Below are 19,216 nucleotides of genomic sequence, written 5' to 3'. Positions count from 1 at the left end.
GGGAAGGCCAGTTCTCTCTCAGAGCTATGGAGGAAGCACTCGCATTTATCCCGTGGTGCTCCTTTCTCTGATTTAGTTTCTGACCTTTTTGAGACTTAGGACCCTTTTTAACTTCAAAGTGTTTTCCAACTTTACTCATGGTAATTATACTTTTAGTGCCCATTGATAAGTAAAATATGCTGTTATGAAACGCTATCAAGAATTCATTTGTACTTTTTTTTAAAGATCTAATTATTTGAGAGAGAGAGTGAACACGAGTGAGCTTGGGGACGGGTAGAGGGAGAGGGAGACAGAGAATACGGGAATCTCAAGCAGACTCCCCACTGAGCTGGGAGCCTGACTCTGGGCTTGAGCTCACGACCTTGAGATCATGACCTGAGCTGCAATCAAGAGTTGGACACTCAACTGACTGAGCCACCCAGGCGCCCCTCATTTGTACTTTAAAGTTAATTGGTACTTTGATCAAAATTTGAAGCTACATATATTTGAAAAATAATAATATGCTTAATTTGAGAACTGTCTTACTTGTTTGATATTCACCTTTTCCTGTATGCATGGGGCTGGACTCCCCAGAGCTGTAGTCTACTGGTCAGGAACTTCTGATTTCATTGTTTTTTTAAATAATCTTTTTACTTTCCATATGGTCTCTCCTCTCTCTCTCTCTCTCTCTCTCTGTGTTTCTCTCTCTCTGTCTCTCAAATTGCCTCTCCCTTCATCTGTAGAGTTTCAAGACAAGGGGATATGATATGTTAAGGAAAAGAGTAGTATGCCTTCTCTTTTGGGAAAATAAAGAGCAAGTACTGACTTTTAATGGATCAGCTTCCAATATCTCTGATATTGATTTCTCTGTTAATGCTCAGCATCCAATCCCACCAAGATACAAAAACCTTCCTAGGCTTTCATTTCTGGCTTGTAAAGCTCCCAGTGGTCCATTTGAAAACTAAAGTATTGTCTTAACTTTGGTTCCAGGGCCAGTTCAAAGATGGTCTCATTAAGTTGAAGATAATCCAAAGGGAGAATTCAGCAAAAATACCAAATCAAGCTTTCAGAGGTTCATTTATTTTGTAGAGTTGGTTAAGCAGCTAATTAACTGCACTGTCCCGCCGGTGCCCTTTGGCTTTTTGTTCCTTTGATGTATTAGAAACTAAGCCACGTGAAGTCCCTGTCTTCTTGTAGGAGGCAGTGAAGTATAGTGGAAAGAGCTAGGGCTTCAGAATCAGATAGATATGCCTTAAATCCTGCCTCAGCCACTTACTAGTTGTGTGATCTTGGGCATTTGCCTTTCTGGTCCTTAGTTTCCATATCTGTAAAACAAAGCTGCTGATACCTCATGGGATAGTTAGAAGGATTAAATAGGAAACATATTAATAATCTTTATATTAGAACTTAATAGATATTTAATAAATGATGGTTATTACTCTTGCTTTGACAGACCATAAAGAAAACACCTAAACTTTTTTCTTTTTACTCAAATGCTTGGGATTGCATTGTCTAATACTCTTCATCCTTGCCAATTTTGCAGTCTCTAAAAAAGGGAGACTGCCTGGTCTTTTTCTTGTGTTGTTTTTGTTTAACTTTTCATGAGTGATTTTTTTTTTTCCACGTCAAAGACCTAAACAGACTCATTTAGAGATAACCATTTCCTGAATGAAATTGATGGGGGAATTTTTTTCTTCCTTCAGGATTCCCCAAAGCCAAAGTTTCTCTGTATCTTTCAATCTAGAAAGAGAAGTTTATATATTTCCATTCCAGGTCCCTTGGAAGATCCAAACTTGACTCCAGTTTCAGATGCTGCAGGGTTCAGAGATCACCTTAACTCATGAAAAATCATCCTCCTTGTTACTGAACCATCAGAAAATGCTCATAAGGTGCCTGGGTGGCTCAGTTGGTGAAGTGTCTGCCTTCGGCTCAGGTCATGATCCCAGGGCTCTGGGATCGAGTCCTGCATCAGGCTCTCGCTCAGTGGGGAGCCTGCTTCTCCCTCTCCCTCTGCTGCTCCCTCTGCTTGTGCTCTCTCTCTCTGTCAAATAAATAAATAAAATCTTAAAAAAAAGAAAGAAAGAAAATGCTCATAAATCTTTTAGTTGAGGTACTCCAGAAATGTAGTATATTAATGTGCCATCCAAATTAGTAAGTAACCGGATGACTAACTTCTCTGGGATATTCACCTCAGTGTAGAAATTTTATTTGGGGGATGTTTGTCTTTTGGGCTGATGGCTGGTTCTGCTTTAGTGACTCTCTTATATGTAGTCTTTTTGTTTTCTCCAGGGACAATGGTGACAGATCCAGGCACCGAGCTCCACGCAATGCCCGGATGTCTGCACCTTCACTTGGACGCTTCGTTCCAAGGTAAGAACTAGGTAGTCAGCCTTTATGAGAGCCTGGAATTTCGTTTTTAAACCTACTTTCTGGACTTTGGATTCCATATCTGGAATTATTTCCTAGTGAGCCTGTAATCCAGCCCTGCCACCTAAAGACTTGACAGGAGCTGATTGGCCACAATGAAGAGAGATCGAAAAGTGGCCTGGGGAGTATCCTTTTCAAGATTAGAAACCCTGCGAAACTGCAGAAGAAAGATCAGGAAGGAGATACAAGTCTGTGGAAAGCCAAATTCTAGGAATTTTTACAATGTCCTGGGCTTCTGTGGATTCCTGAGTTTAGTGGATCCCTTAGCCTTGATTGTTGGGGGTTGGCGGATAGTATATCTCGTTTGTTTTTAGGTAGTCTTTCATAGATTTTTCATATGTGGTTCCTTCTTGTAGGCGTTTCTTGCTGCCTGAGTACTTGCCTTATGCGGGGATTTTTCATGAACGTGGACAGCCTGGCTTGGCTACTCACTCTTCTGTTAACAGGGTCCTGGCAGGTAAGGAAATGTTTCTTTGGATTTTGAAAAGTTGAATGGGCAGAGAGCCAGATAAAGGTTTCCCCTCCTTTACCTATGTTGATGTGGTGATATCTTGGCATCTGGCTGAAAACTCTGTTTTGAGGTCTTGTACCCAGTTCCTTACTTCAAGTCAGGAAACTAGAATGGAGCAAAGCTGTTTATCTCACCCATTCCCACTTCCTTCAAACATCCTTTTCTTTTTTTTAATTGTTTAAACTCTTTGTTTCTTAATCCAGCAATTAGATTCTAGCTATGCTTTTAATTGAATGATAAAGGTGTCTTGTTCATGTTTTGGTTGGTGAGATACTCATGAACCAGATCCTATGATTTAATTAGGAGCTTAATGCACACCTCTTCAACCCTTCGCTCATCTGCCAGTAGATGGAGTTTCCAGGCAATGTGGAATCTTCCAGGGAAGGACGAGGAGGAGAAAGACCCGTAGGGCTCGCTTAGAAACCTCAGAAACAGAAAATGGGGTGGACAGGCCCAGCTGAGGCAGTTTTTATGGTGGCTGAATTGCTTAGTGACCAATGTTTTTGGCCTAAGCTACATGGTGTGGCCAGGCTTTCAGATGCGGTATGTGCTGCTGCTTCTGGGCAGTGTCTAGAGAAAGAAACAAAGCAGAATTCTGGTTTTTATCTGACAAAGGTTATTTCCCCATCACATTCTTTCCTCTGCTTCCCCCTCACCTCCATGCCAACCTCTAAATTTATGTATGTGAAGGCATAAGAGGTATAAAAATCAGTCCACATTTAGGTGTGTCTTTAGTAAGCATCTATTAAAAATTTCTTAAAGAAATTATGTTTCGGAAAATCTGGGCCATGTGGTGGTTAAAGGTAGGAAGGGATCTGGGTGAGGCAGTAACACTGTCAGCCTGGGAGAATGTGATTTCTAACCAAGCTGTCATGACAGCTGGAAGGCCACAGGGTCTCTGGCCTCCCCTAGGTAGGACTATCTTTACTCAGTGTCAAGGCCTAGAAGACCTAGAGACCTCAGTGGTTTCTCTGCTAGCCACCAGACTCTTTGTCGGCCCAGCTTTGGCGGGGGAGCAGACTACATCTGGTCCCCTGACAACCTTGTCTGAGGGCCTCTGGCCCTAGTGGGTAAACAGACACCATGCCTTGGTGCCTCTCCATGCTTGGTCTTTATGTATGGCTTGGCTGATGGCATGTGGAAGCTCCTCACTGGCAGATAATCACTTGCTGCCAGGCAATACTACAGAGCTCTTCTCCACCCTTTGTTCCAGACATTTGCCTCCATCACCCCACACAGCACCTCCTCTTCCTCTACTGCTAGAAAAATCTCTGTTTCCTTGAGAAATTCCTTGGGAATAGCTCTATGTTTATTTCTTCCTTAGATTTAAGAACTCGACTGCCATTTCCTGTTTGCTACTTTATGCCCAGAGGTCTGACCCCCAAATGGCCCACTTTCACTTATGGATACTTTTGAATATAGGGGTTGTGTTCCAGAAGGCAGTTGTTAACAGATGTGAGCTCTACTGAGAAAAGTTCTCTAACAAAGAATGCAAAGTATCTCAAGGGGAGGGAAATCTAGATTCTCAGGAACCTTACTCTTGAATTAGATTAGCAGATGGTTTCCATTCACAGTTAAACCAGTTTCTTCTGTTTTCTCAAGATACATGTTACAGAGAACCTATTGGTCTTTTCATAAAGGCTGTCATCATTTATAGATACAGGTTTTCTCTGCTGTCCAAAAGTGGAGTGTTCCTACAAAACCTCTTGCAAGCCAAAATGACACAAAGCGAAGAAGCAATTACCATTAATTTATATGGAAAATTTTTTTAGTATACCCAAACCCCAAAAATAACCTCTCTTAAACTTTTCTGATACCTTAGGACACATATTGCTTGCACAAAATAAATTGAGATAAAGCACAGACGTGCTCACATACACAGTTCAAAGCTATGGCAGCTTGATGCTCAGAGCGCACGCTGCCTCTGTAACAGCTCACTGTAAAGCAAACGCTGAACGCTATTTTCACTTTTCGCCTTTCTTCATAAGAGTGAAAATCCTCTTCAGATTTCCTTCAGTTAGCGAAAACAAGGTACTAATGTAGGTCTTTTGTAAAAGTAAAGTGGTGTAACACAAACTTTCAAGAAGTGGGGGAGGGTGCCTGTGTTTGGATGTCCCTCCAGATTCTCTTGATAGCTGTATTACTTTTATTCGTCTCTTGAGAAAATTCCAAGAATAATGGCTACAACCAAAAAAAAAAAAAAAAAAAGCCTAACATTTATTGAGCACTTGCTGTATACTAGAGAGTATTTTAAATGCTTTTCCAGTTACATTTCATTTCTTTCTTGCAATAATCCTGCTATTACCTAATTAACAGTGGAGGAAACTAAAGCCCAGAAGGCTAACTTGCCCAGAGTGATACAGCTAGAAGTTGAGGAGCCAGAACTGAACCAGGCAGTGGGACGCCAAAGCTTCTTAGTCTGCCTCCCTACAGTTATTTTAAAGGACAAAGCATCAAAATAGCATGCTTCTTCTAGGACCTTGATCTAGAAGAAGATAAGAGCTCCCAGGGAACTTGGCTGATTTCCAGGGTTTTTCTTAATTTCATTAATTCCTCTGTTTTATGTATGTATGTATGTATGTATTTTTTATTATTTTTTAAAAAGATTTTTATTTGTCAGAGAGAGAGGGATCGAGCACACAAGCAGAGGAAGCGGCAGGCAGAGGGAGAATAGGCTCCCTGCTGAGCAAGGAGCTCCATGTGGCACTGTATCCCAGGACCCTGGGATCATGAGCTGAACCAAAGGCAAACGCTTAACCGACTGAGCCATCCAGGCACCCCTAATTCCTCTGTTTTAAGTGATTTCTAGACATAGCCTTTTATGACCCAGTGGTGCTTGCTGAGGAAAATCATTATGTAGTAGCCCTTTTTTTGAACCTTCTAGCCCTCATGGATGCAGATTTTTGCTTTTTATTAAACTTACTGTGATCATGTAATAGAGTTCCTGTAATAACGGCTCTTGGAGTGAAAGACAAATTAGCCTGTTAGCAGTAAGCACTCCCAGTTTTCCTGGAAAGGCAGTTTCATTGTGTGATTGGAATGAGGTGGTGATGGTCTCAAAACAATTATAGTCAACAGGTACTTATTCTGTAGCTATGTGGCAGGCACTGTTCTAGGCTACCAAAGTGAGTAAGACGCATGATTCCTGTCCTCCTATAGCTCAAAGTCTAGATGTTTGACCATACTTCAATCTGGCTGTTTGGTTCTTAGCTCCAAACATAAAGCCAAACCCTTTGTTTTTTGTTTCTTTTTTTTAAATATATAAATATATTTATTTATTTGAGAGCGAGAGAGAGAAAGCATGAGCAGAGAGAGGGGCAGAGGGAGAAGCAGGCTCTTTCCCCACTGAGCAAGGAGCTCGATGCAGGGCTCGATCCCAGGACCCAGGGATCATGACCTGAGCCAAAGGCAGATGCTTAACCAACTGAGCCACCTAGGTGCCCCAAAGCTAAACACTTTGAAAGGTGAATTCCTTTTTGCAGGGGTGAAGTATACACACACCTGCAGTTTTTAGAGTTGTGACCAGTACTATGGTGGCAAATGAGTCTCCAGTGGACCGTAGCCAAAGCCATTCAGAGTCATCAACAAAAAATGGATTTGCAGAAAATTAAGATCCATTCTGCCCACTTCCTCCCACATGAGCATGAGAGTGATAATAGAAAACAGAAGCTACTACAGAGAAGTGTTTTGATTGCTAATTTTCATCTCTTCCTCTTTATCTTGGGCCTTCCCCACAATTCTGTAGGTTCCTGGTAGTCTCTAGGCACCCATCAACCCATGCCATGCCCCTTCTTTAACAACACAAATTCTGAACCTATAAAGAAATGTAAGTAAATTTAAAGCTACTGCATCTCTACCAGGTATATTTCTGAGGAAACACACACAAGCCTGGGGAGCTCCCCCTGCTGACTTTTTACTAGACAGCTCTAGCTCTGTGCAGTAACAGCCACTGATAATAAAGGACATAAAGTTAATGACTGCCTACTATAAGCCACGTGCTATCCTAAGTGCTTTCGCATATATTACCGCCTATAATCACTAATGGCAATCCTGTGAAGTAGATCGCGCATTTCCATTCTACAGGCAAGAAAACTGACATTCAGAGAAGTTAGGTCACTTGCCCAATATAACACAGTGAGAGGCAGACCTAGAACTTTAAAGCAGGTCTGTCTGCCTGACTCATAATCTTCTGTGCCGTGTTTTGCCTGAGTTCAAGTAGGGGGTATCTGCCAAAAGGTTGGTAAGCTTACAATATTTTTCTGCATGTTTGAGGCCTAATAAAAGTGAAATGAGAAGCCTTGGCATTTGACATCTTCCTGGTAATTACTAGAAGAACAAAAAACTTCTGAGGGATAGAGACCTGGGTAATGTAGGGTATTAGTTATATGTAATGCCTAATCTTTTTGACTTTCATCCTAATGAGCATCTGTTCCCAGCAGATGTGGGCCTAATGTACTTAATTTAGTGTTTTGATTAAAATCAATGGCAAGTGTCAGGATTTTCTTGCTCCTTGCCACAGGTCATTGGGGCCTGGTTGAGTGTCCTGGGCTATAGATGACTTTGTGCCCAGTCATCCTAATTTTTCTCTTATGATTTCTTCTTTGACCCACTAGATGTTTAGGAGTATGTTCTTCAGTTTTCCCATGTTTGTGAATTTCCCAAATTTCCTTCTGTTGTTGGTTTCTTATTTAATGTCACTATGGTGTATGATTTCAGTTATCTTAAATTTATTGAAACTTGTTTTATGGCTTAGCACATGGTCTGTCCTGGTGAATGTTACCTGTGTGCTTGAGAAGAATGTGTATTCTGTTATTGTTGCATGTAGTGTGCTGTAGATATTGGGGAGATCTACTTGGTTGATGGTGTTTTCAAGTTTTGCATACCCTTGCTAATTTTTGGTCTAGCTGTCCTATCCTTTGTTAAGAGTGAGGTATTGAAACTTCCAGTTATTATTGCTGAATTGTGTATTTCTCCCGTTAGTTTTGTCAGGTTTTGCCTTATATATTTTGAGACCTTGTTGTTAGGTACATATATTTTTGTAGTTGTTATGCCTTCCAGATGAATTCAGCTTTTATCATTATAAAATGTCTCTAGCAATAGTGTCCTTAAATCTAGTTTTTCTTATATTAGTATAGCTACTCCAGCTCTTTTACAGCTGTTGATTGTGTGATATATATTTTTTCCATCCTTTTAATTTTTAACCTGTTTATTTCTTTGAATCTAAAGTAGGTCTCTTATAGAAAGCATATACAGGGGCGCCTCGGTGGCACAGCGGCTAAGCGTCTGCCTTCGGCTCAGGGCGTGATCCCGGAGTTCTGGGATCGAGCCCCACGTCAGGCTCTTCCTCTATGAGCCTGCTTCTTCCTCTCCCACTCCCCCTGCTTGTGTTCCCTCTCTCGCTGGCTGTCTCTCTCTCTGTCGAATAAATAAAATCTTAAAAAAAAAAAAAAAAAGAAAGCATATACAGTTGACCTTTGAACAATGCAGGGGTTGAGGGCACCAACCCCCATGTAGTTGAAAATCTGTGTATAACTTTTTACACCCCAAAAACATAGCTACTAATAGCCTACTGTTGACAAGAAGCTTTACCAATTATATAAACAGTCAATTAGCACATTATTTTGTGTATTGTAAGTATTATATACTGTATTCTTACAAGCCAGAGAAAAGAAAATGTTATTTAGTAAATCATAAGGAAGAGAAAATGCATTTGTAGTACTGTATTATATTTATCCAAAAAGCCACATCTTAAATGCACCTGTGCAGTTCAAACCTGTGTTGCTGATTTTTGTTTTTTATCCAGCCTGACGGTCTCTGTCTTTGCATTATTTAGTTCATTCATATTTAATGTTGTTGATATAGTTGGATTTTGTGTGTCATTTTGCTATTTCTTTTCTGTATTTCTAATGTCTTTTTTGTTCCTGTATTTCTCCTTTGCTGACTTCTTTTATATTAAGTGGATATCTTTTAATGTACCATTTTAATCTCTTTATTGATTTTTAAACTATCTTTTATCAGGATCTACTTCAGACTTACACAGACTTAATTCTGGTAGGATACAGAAACTTCGCTACACTATAATTCTATTCCCTTCTCTCTCCTTTGTGCTATTATTGTGCAGTGTTAGAATAATTGCTTTATGTAATCTCATGTCCCAGGCATCCTTCTGTTTATTGCCTGTTGTGGGTAAGACAGAGCTACCTCTTTTGTAAGACTTTACTTTTCTTTTCCTTGTTAACTTTATTTTTGGTTGTCTTTTGCCTCTCTTAGATGTTCCCCATTTCCCTGGTACCTTAGAAAATTACTTTCAGGAGGCCTGTCTGGTCTAGCTTGGCTTTATAGGTAGGCATCTGGGGCCCTGGGCTTGTTGACTTTCAGGAATTAGTCTGATTTCTCAACCTGATATCATAGCTCTCTAATACAACAAATTGCCTAATCTATTAGATCTTTTCTTGAATTGGCAAATCTGGGAAGGATGAACAGTATGTGTGAATATGGTTGAGGGCCATCATGGTATACTTAAATGAGTATGAACATAAATGAATAATACTTCTGGTGTTGGACCGTTTATCTCCATGGCTGGACCCTTTATCTCCATGGCTGGACCCTTTATCTCCGTGTCCTGTACCTCTCTGGTACCTAGTAGCCAGGCAAATAAAGTGAGTGACACATTCCAACTCAACATCAATTAAGATGGTTGTTTATAAACCCCAGATAAATGGACAATTAGTAGTGGCGGTACTAGCTGGTGCTCCTTTAATAATTAACCCAATTACCTTTCATTCTGCTCCAGTGATGAAAGTGAAGGCGATAAGGGGCTGGCTTGGTTGCCTGGGAAACAGAGAAGTAAATGCAACACTCCTTCCAGAGAACCCAGCCTTCCCAGACGGATACCTTATAGCACCCAGGACTTTTACTTACTTGGTGTCCTCTGGTCACTGGAGCATTGGGGTCCTCTCTACCCCAGCCTTTTACTGCATCTCCTTACACTGCTAGTGAGAAGTGTGCTTATTGAGAACCGGGGTCTTAGTTTCTAAGCTGAATTGCCTGTGCTGCTTCAGGCTTTTCCAGGGGAAAATACTGGGCTTTGCCAATGAACTTTCCTATACCTTTTATATTATGTGACTAAGTTTTTCTGTGCCTCTTTCTCTCCCCCAGGAAATTTCCTCTTGATCTTTCCCCACCTGTGCCCTTTCTGTACTGTCATTTTGAAGTAAGTGTATATAGTGCTTCTCTAAATGCTTAGCATTTTCCAGGGCACTTTGGTTCTTATGAAAGAATTAAATGGTTCTGCCCTTAGGGAGTTGACAGTCTAGCCAGGGAGTGACCTGATTTTCTATTTTGTTTTGGCCCTGCTACTAAAAATTTAATAATTCCCCTGGGACTTTAACTGCCAATTCTGATAGATTAGGTAAGGAGGATGCAGTTCAAACACCATGTGGCCTAAGGATTTATGTCTTTTGGTACAGTTTGAAGAAACTCTGACTGTGTCCCCATTTTTCTTTTGAATGGGTCTGTGAGATTGAGTAAGTGGGAGTTTGGGAAGGATAGCTGCCATTTATAGTATATAGTCTGCTTGGTAGGCAGTATAGCAAAATGTTTGAGTTTGGACTCCAGAGCCAGGCTATCTAGGTTCAAATATTCATTCTGCTATTTCCTAGCAGTGTGGTCTTGGTTAATTTATTTTACGTTTTGGGGGCCTCAGTTTCTTCATCTGTAAAATGGGCATAAGAATAGTTCTTAGTTTATAGGATTGTTTCAAGGATTGGATTAGTTAAATGAGTGCAATTAAATGAATGAAACACTTAGAATTGTATTTTTTGGTACACAACTATTCAGTAGGTGTTAGCGATTATCATTATTATGATTTTTATTATAAATTTTGGAGACCAGTATGAGTTAGAGCTATGCCAGTCTCCTCATTGATTATAACCTTGCTGATCTCTCACTGTTCTGTGTTCTCCCCAAATGGTGCTCTTCTTGGGTCCCAAGCAGGACTTTTTCCCCTTCTGCTGTGGTCAGTGAGTTGAAAAGTGTGGACCTTTTGTTCTGTGGCACCAACAGTTGGTAACTTGAGAGTCCTTGAGTTGATAATTTGACAGTCTAGTGTGTCATCTGTTACCTGTAGTCCTGTCCCTCAAGCAGGGAAGAATAGAAGAGTCACAAAATTTGCATAACAGACTATTATCTGCCCCCCCCACCGCCCCCACATCAGGACTTGTGTTGATAAAATGAGCATCTGCTCAGCAGACCGAATGTTTGCTTCTGTGTACCCATGACAACATGGGATTCTCAGAGTGTAGTTCCTGGACCAGTACCATCATTACCTGGAAAAGTGTTATAAATGCAAATTCTTGGGCCCTACCCCAGACTCACTGAATTGGAAACTCTGGTTGTAGGCCCCAGGAATTTGTGTTTTAAAGAGTCTTGTAGGTGATCATGATGTACTTTAAAATTTGAGAACTCACTAGGCTAGGGACTGATGCAGAGACAGAGGCATGGGAAGAGGTGAAGTGGTAATACCAGAAACCCAAGATACATTAGTGCTGGTGAGACCCTGTTGTATAACTGTGCTTCATCTGGAGCTGTTAATAATGCGAAGAATGAATGAATTCTTAAATACATACAGAGTAGTCAGCTGGTATATCAGCCATTTTGATTTGGTGAGCGTTTATTGAACTTCTGTTGTTTATATGGTACCGTGTTAGGTATCCAGATGCACAAGACATGATCTCTGCCCTCTAAAGCTTACCACCTACTAAGTTGGTATTATGCTAAATGCTAGACTAGGAGTATAAACAGAAAGCTGGCTGTGGGAGCTCAGTTCCTTACAGTATTTCTGCAGCAGAAAGTGAGAGGAATTGACCTATAACCTCTCTCCCAACTTCTTAACCAGTTTTCCACCTGTTCCTCTTCCTTCTCCCAAAAAAGAGAAATGTTAGCGTCAGCATACCTGGATTGAGACCCCACTGTTTACGTGTACTTTAAGCTCTCTATATTCTGGGACTTCCCTAGACGTAGAGTGCTCTCAAAGTTTAAGTCCTGTGGTTGTGTACTCCTTAGAAATACTAGTCATTTTGAAGGTGCCAACCAAAGATGGGCTCTGATTTTAAGTACTCACTGTAATGCCAGAACCTTTACTTCTCTCTTCTTAGGTTATGGTTGGTTTGTGCTTTGACATGTTTTACAACCCCTCAAAACAAATGATACAATATAGAAATCTACAGAGGAGATGTGAGGAAAGAAAAGGCTAAAATGTGAGGTCAAAGCCCATATTTTCTAGTGGAAGCAGTAGCCAGACACTCTCCACTTTATTTAAGATTAGAGATCTTCTACAGGCCCTGGAAAGACTTGGAACAATCCTTTTGCTGTCCCATCTACTTCATCAGTTTTACCCACATGGTCAGTATAAATGCTGGAAGCTAATAAACCACGCTAACCTTCCACCTCCTTCTTTTTAAAACTCTGAGCTCACATAAGCTTTTCTTTCTCTTTTTATGAGCTCAAGCAGCCTCATTTATTCCAAACTGGCTGGAAATGCCATGGAAGCTGGCAGACAGCACCTCTCACCCTCTTTACCAAAGTAGAGCCAACCTGTGGGTGTTAATTTCCTTTCTTGAACAACTGCTGATCCACAAGGCCAACTCTTCCCCAGGGTTCTTGTGCCACTCGACCGGAAGCCGAGAGCAAGCACGGGTGTCTTGGTATAAGCCATGATGTGGAAAGAGGCACCTGCAGGTGGGTGACCAGGGACCTTTTGGAGTGTGGAGACTCCCTGGAGGTGTTTCTTTTGGCCAGGAGTTAATTTTCACCCCAGAGCCAGATAGTTATCCTGTGATCACAGTTTTTCATTATTACAGGGCTACGAAGATTGGTCCCTGGGTATGTGCTAAGCCCAGTTCACTGCAGCTATATGCACCATGCAGAAGGGGCCCAGCTTCACTCCTGTTGTTTTGAGCAGCGGGACTATATTCTCTGGGAATGCCTGCCTGGCCATAAACTCATGATTTTTTACTCTTGAGGCTTATGACTGGTGAAGCACATGCCGGAAGTGTTTCTTCCTAAGCAGAGAATGTAACTAGTCTAGGCTACAAAGGAACAGAGGGAAAGGTGAACAGGAGGCAAAAGGTCAAAGTTCCCAGTGGGAACAAGGGTATTGTTCAGGAAGGTGAGGTATACTTTAAGCATGAGAGGGGGATATATCACTTATTTTCATAAATATATCTGACTAGGAAGGTAAATGTTCTCCAGAATCTGCTGTATTGCCAGTGACTGCTTTTGGTAGTACCTACTAGTTTTTTCAACAAGATTCTACCACAGTCTTTTTAATATAGTTTCCCTTGGACTGGTAACCTACATGAAAAGACTGACATGGAAATATATGCACAGTGTCTCCCGCCTATTAAAGATTTCCCTGGGCAAATATGCTAGCTATAGCAGCACTGAAAATTGTCCAGCGTTACCCTGCATGCTGAACTGGCAAAAGGGTTGTGAAAAGAAAGAACGTGGTAAGTCAAGCTTAGATTTGACCATGAGCTAATATTAGATCACAGTTGCAAAATGTAATGGCTGTGGAATATGATGCTTCAAATGTGCTTTAAAAACAAAACAAACCAAAAAACCCAAGGGCAGTTACTATACGCCAAGTACTGTTCTAAGCACTTCTCACATATTCACTTAATCTTCACAACATTCTAGTGATGTCCTGTTACTACTCATTTTTGTAGATGAGGAAACTGAGGCATAGAAGGATTAAGTAATTCGCCCAAGACCACAGCTAGTACTTACAGGGTGGGAATTGGGGATGCAAGCAGTCTGGCTTTAGATGGGACTTTTCAAACAGAACCATCATGGGGTGTGGATGACTCCTTATTGGTAGAAAAACAGACTGAATTTTAAACTCTGGTCTTACTTTAAAGAGAACAAAAATAATTTGTTTGGTTCCTAAGACTGCTACTGAGGAGGGGGCTACAAATTCTGCTATATTCTTGTTGTAGCTCCTTTCCCCTAGAAAGGGGGCCCTGTGGAATTACATTCCCAAACAATGAATCCTGAAGAGGTAATTACACTGTTGCCATCCCATTGGGAAGAAGGCTGGGGCGGTGATTACATTCCAAAACAAAGCTGTTTGGGTATAATTGCACTGTGCTGCTCTTATCAGTCTGGGGAAGGCAGGCCTCTGGTCTCCATCCTCATTTGTTTTTGAGATGAAATCCGAATAGCATTCAATTAATAGGCAAGACCCAGGCACAGGGAAGTCAGCCAAAAGAGCCAAGAGGACATTAACTTGCTATTGCATTTTCCTTCTAAGTTTTCCAGACCTTTAAGTATCAGCAAATTTGAGGGTGAGCCCATTTGAGAAAATGTATTTGCTGTTAATGAAGGGTTGGAGACCCCTACTTAGAGGCTGTGCCCCAAAGTCCTCATTGGTCTTTATGCAAAGACGAGATAGTTGGGTAGCAGTGAAATTTCCCTCTTCTGTCAGCAGCTTTACTCTATCAAAAGATGACTGGCCCCTCCTTCAAATCTTTCTCTAAGACTTCTAACATATGTGTTTTTTCATGTATGTAGCTTCTAGTCACGGATCAAAAAGCTCCTCTATGGTTCTATTGAGATAATAAGGCTGACTTTTGTTAAATTTCAGCAATAATCTCTAGATCTGGCCTGGAAGAAGAAACAACACTAATTTAATTGTTTTGTGTTATGATTCAGAGAGCACAAAACAGCCAGTGGCCTCTTAGGCATGCTTGTTGAACTAGAGCAGAGAAGGGAGGAGGATGGATGTTATCCGGATGTGGGTTGCACAGACCCTTCAGAAGTGGCATTGCCTTGGGTGTCTGGCTGGCTCAGTTGGTAGAGCAGTGACTCTTGATCTCAGGGTTGTGAGTTTGAGCCCCACATTGGCTATAGAGATTACTTAAAAATAAAATCTTAGAAAAATTTTAAAGAGTGGTGTAGGCTTGGCCATTGCATCAGTTAGCCCTTCCTGCCCTACAAACCACCCCAAAATTTTTTGGCTTAAACCAGCATATATTTTTCTCGAAATTCTGTGGATTCAGTATGCAGTTTGTCTGGTCTGGGCTGACTTAGCTGCTGTTTGTGGTCAGTTGATGGCTTGGCTGGGTAGGTGTGGTCTTGATGTATAGGCAGAATAATGGCTTGCCAAAGATCTCCACATCCTAATTCCTAGAACCTGTGAGTATGTTATTTTCTGTGGCAACAGGAACTATGTAGATCTGATTGAAGTTACAGATCTTGAGGTGTGGGAAGGAATTATCTGTATGGACCCACCCATTCTAATCAAATGAGCCCTTAAAGGGGGAAAAGGCAGGATAGTCAAAGACATGCAATGATAGAAGATAGGAATAGCCCTCAGCTAACAAGAAGGAAACAAGGACCTCAGTCCTATAATTGCAGGGAACTGAATTCTGCCAGCAACCCAAATGAGCAAGGAAATAGATCATCCCCTAGAGCCTCCAGAAAGGAATACCATCCTGCTAACACCTTGATTTTAGCCCCATGAGACCCATATTGAATTTCTAACCTGCAGAACTGAAAGCCAGTAAATTTATATTAAGCCATTAAGTTTGTGGTAATTTCTAATGGTACCCATAGAAAACTAATATACAGATGGCTTCGTGGACGTATCTGGCAGTTGGAAGGCTGGTTAGCCTAAGCTGGGATGATTTATCTCTTTCCTGTTCACCAGTAAGTTAACTTATGCTTCTTCATGTAGAGTCTCAGGATTCCAAAGACAAATAAGACAGGTCAGGCCTCAATGCGCAAGCACATTTCAAGGCTCTGGTTATGTCACTTTTGTTCCATCAGCTAAAGTAAGGCATGTGGCTAAGCCTAGAGTCAGAGAGGACCCTCTCCAAGGGCATGAATACAGGGAGGATTAACTCATTAAAGGTAATTACTGTAACATTGTACCACAACTAAGTAGATTTTTGAGATTTGTGGTAGCCTGGTAGCTCACTGTAAACAAATTGCTTTTTTTTTTTTTTTTTTTAAGTGTGCTTACGTATACTTAAAGGTTTCAGCATATCAAGGGATATAGATGTATAGATTTGAAACTTCAGGAAACATCTTGGCTTAGATCATTAATTGGATTATTCAGAGAGACATGAATTTAGGAATTACATCCAAATAGGAAGCTGGATCCTGGTTTTCTAGACATAATGCTTCAAAGAAACTACCTTTTCTCTTTCTCTGGGTGTTTTCTGGGATGTAGCCCTCTATTTCTGTGTGCTGGAGGGTGAAAAGATGTGCAGAAGAAACGTGTGGGTGGTTGGGCCCCTCGGGGCCACGTGTATTTCTGTGTAGGAGTAAGACTGGCAGAATTAACAGTACGAGCACTTACTAAATCGGCTGTCAGTGAACCCGTACCTGTGGCATCATTTATAATCCGCAGCTCCTTTAACAGAGGCAAGTTGGAAGAAAAGTTCCTGAAAACTAAGGCAAGGGATCTTTGTGTGCCCAGTCACTGTAGCATGTTGTGCTTTTTTATACCAGCAGTTGGGAGAATCTAGAATTGAGTTCTCCTCAAGCATAGGAGTTAACTTTTGTTTGACTTTATTTATGAGACGTAAACAAAACAAAACACTACGTTATGGGCTCCGAATGTGACTGCATGGATTGGACCTCACGCATGTAGAGGCAAATCTCATATTCACCAGTGGTTCTTTTAGGACTTCCTTGATGTTCTTTCAGAGCCATCTCAATGACTAGTAGGATGTAGACTCTGCTGCGGGTGAGCCCTGGATTTTGTATTGGGCAGTTTTGTTCAAAATGGGACAGCCTATGCACAAGAGAGGTGTATGTATACTTACCGTTGGGAATTTTAGCTGGCTTTGATGAGATCATCCAGCTCAACAAGGCACCCAGTATGCTTACTAAGCATCTCTTTGCCCTGCCTCAAAGCTTAGCCAAGATTCAGGAAAGGACCATGAGGCAGAAAGGGAGCTGCTGCCACAACTTGAAATGTACACGTGTGACCATGTTTGCTACTAGAAAGGGAAGAGAAGTGACATGCTCAGCTGAGCCTGGGATGGGGAAAATGCAGATTCCACTCCCAAGAGGAGAGGGAGCAGTGGTGTACCTTGGGAAGGAAGAACAGCACTAAGAAATGTACAGCCTGTTTAAAGAGCTTATCTCTTACTGTCTGATAAGAGGCTCGAGTTTGTGGTGATGAGATCCAGCCAATATCCTTCTTTTCTTCTGCTTTTGCTCTTTGGGTCCCCTTCCCCCTCTATCTTTACATTTATCTCTTCATGAGTCACAGAATTTGAACTTGATATTCTTTAAGGTAAAATGAATACAGCTAACATAAGAGGTAATTGAGACCTTATAAAAGCCACAGACTGTTTCTTGGTCTAAATATTTTCATTGATTCTGCTGAAGTGAGGTGACTGGGGAAAAGTGGTAAAATGTGCTGTTGCTTATTAGGTAAACTAATTAAAACCGAAAATATCAATGTCAAGCTGAAATAAGTTTTTCAAACACCCAATTCCACCCTCGTGTTCTAGGTGAAAAGACTGCTGGGATAGCTTAGGAACACCTGCTCCGAAGAAGTTTCCAGCTATGCTCATCTTTGTCTTACCTCGGAAGAATTTTAAGGTCTTCTTGGGTAGAAGCAGCCAGCACCACGGGTTAGCTTGGGAATCTTTGGATACCTCTCTACCACTATTATTCAACCCAAGCCACCCCTGAAAATATGCCATCTAAATGAAAACAGTGAGCTTGCTCTGCTGGCAGCTTCCAGACTTGTCCCCACCTCACCCCACCCATTAAACAGTTGTCGCTGAGCCTCATTTATAGACTTTCTCAGGCTGCCACTTGGTACAAGTAACAGGAATTGGCCATAGAATTTGGAGATTGTTCATTCCCCTCAGCCTTCATGTGTACTTTTTGTCCCTCTCTACTCTTATTTCCAGGTACTCCGTCTTTTAAGTTTGGTTAGCATAGACTTACCAGTCTTTGTTTTCAGGCACTAGGTAGAGTTGTCTACCTTTTCCTTTATGTTACTAGTGTCTCTCCCAAGTGGGAGAGGGGCTTTTTTCAAAAAGGCTAATGCAGGAGCGCCTGGGTGGCTCAGTTGGTTAAGCGTCTGCCTTCAGCTCAGGTCATGATCCCAGGGTGCTGGGATCGAGCCCCACATCGGGCTCCCAGCTCAGCAGGGAGCCTGCTTCTCGCTCTGCCTGCTGCTCCCTCTGCTTGTACTCTCTCTCTCTGTCAAATAAATAAAATCTCTAAAAATAAAACAAAACAAAACAACAACAAAAAGGTTAATGCAGCTTCTGGGGAGAGAGACTGTATGTGCTCTTTTCTGATACCCAACGAAAAGCTGTTAGAGTTTAGAAGTTCTGGGAAAAAAATAATCTTAGTTTTGGTATTTTGGGATATTCTTTATTTAAAGATGCCTGCTTTTGGAGCACCTGGCTGGTTTAGTCGGTAGAGCATGTGACTCTTGATCTTGGGGTTTGTGAGTTCAAGCCCCACATTGGGCACAGAGCTTACTTTAAAAAAAAAAAAAAAAAAGATGCCTGCTTTCTTTGCCCTCATGTTGAAGGCCACTGTCTCCTATTCCACCTCCTTCCAGATCTGAGACCTTAGAATAAAAGTGAAAAGTAATGGTAAGAAATAATGGGATTTTTTTTTTAAGATTTTATTTATTTGAGAGAGAGAGAGAGCACAAGCAGGTAAGGGGCAGCGGCAGAGGCAGAGGGAGCAGCAGACTCCCCGCCGAGCAGGGAGCCCCGCGTGGGGTTGGATCCCAGGACCCTGAAACCATGACCTGAGCCGAAGGCAGATGCTTAACCATCTGAGCCAGCCAGGCACCCCAGAAGTTAGAGGATTCTTAATATCAAGAGCTAAGCAATGTTGGTCAGAATTTGACTATTTTACATCTTACAGTTCTACATGACTCATAAGTTTTGTGTGGGGAGTAGAACTGAAACAAACTATCAAACTGGGTATGGCCCAAGGGCCTTGTCTCTGAAGGAAAATGAGAATTTTGAATCCTTAGGCCTTTTAATTGTGGCCAATTGAATTATGCTCAGATCTCCTCTTATATCTTTCCTTCATTGGACAGTTTGTGATGGGAGGGGCTTTTTTTTTTTTTCTTTTTAAGTATTTATTAGAGAGCGTGAGAGCAGTGGGGAGGGGCAGAGGCAGAGGCAGAATCCGACTCCCCACTGAGCAGGGAGTCCGAGGGGCTTGATCCCAGGATCATGAGATCCTGACCTGAGCTGGAAGGCAGAAGCTTAACCCACTCAGTGGCGCCCCTAGGAGGGGCTT

At 41.6% G+C, this 19,216-nt stretch overlaps 1 protein-coding gene across 14 annotated transcripts in view; it reads left to right on the top strand.

The window, feature by feature from the left end:
• The window catches only part of AMBRA1 (autophagy and beclin 1 regulator 1), a 164,470-nt gene that overhangs the window by 75,158 nt on the left and 70,096 nt on the right, over nucleotides 1–19,216 (top strand). For all 14 annotated transcript variants that reach the window (XM_040639028.1, XM_040639032.1, XM_040639035.1 and 11 more), the window contains 2 exons: nucleotides 2,269–2,349; nucleotides 2,763–2,863. In XM_040639028.1, the coding sequence (XP_040494962.1) occupies nucleotides 2,269–2,349; nucleotides 2,763–2,863 (182 nt within the window). The remainder of the gene's footprint in view (nucleotides 1–2,268; nucleotides 2,350–2,762; nucleotides 2,864–19,216) is intronic.

This window comes from Ursus maritimus, unplaced genomic scaffold (genome assembly GCF_017311325.1).
Source record: "Ursus maritimus isolate PB19 unplaced genomic scaffold, ASM1731132v1 scaffold_23, whole genome shotgun sequence".
Taxonomy (NCBI): Eukaryota; Metazoa; Chordata; class Mammalia; order Carnivora; family Ursidae; genus Ursus; species Ursus maritimus.
Note: the sequence above shows the minus strand (reverse complement) of the source record. Positions and strands in the feature narration are given on the sequence as shown.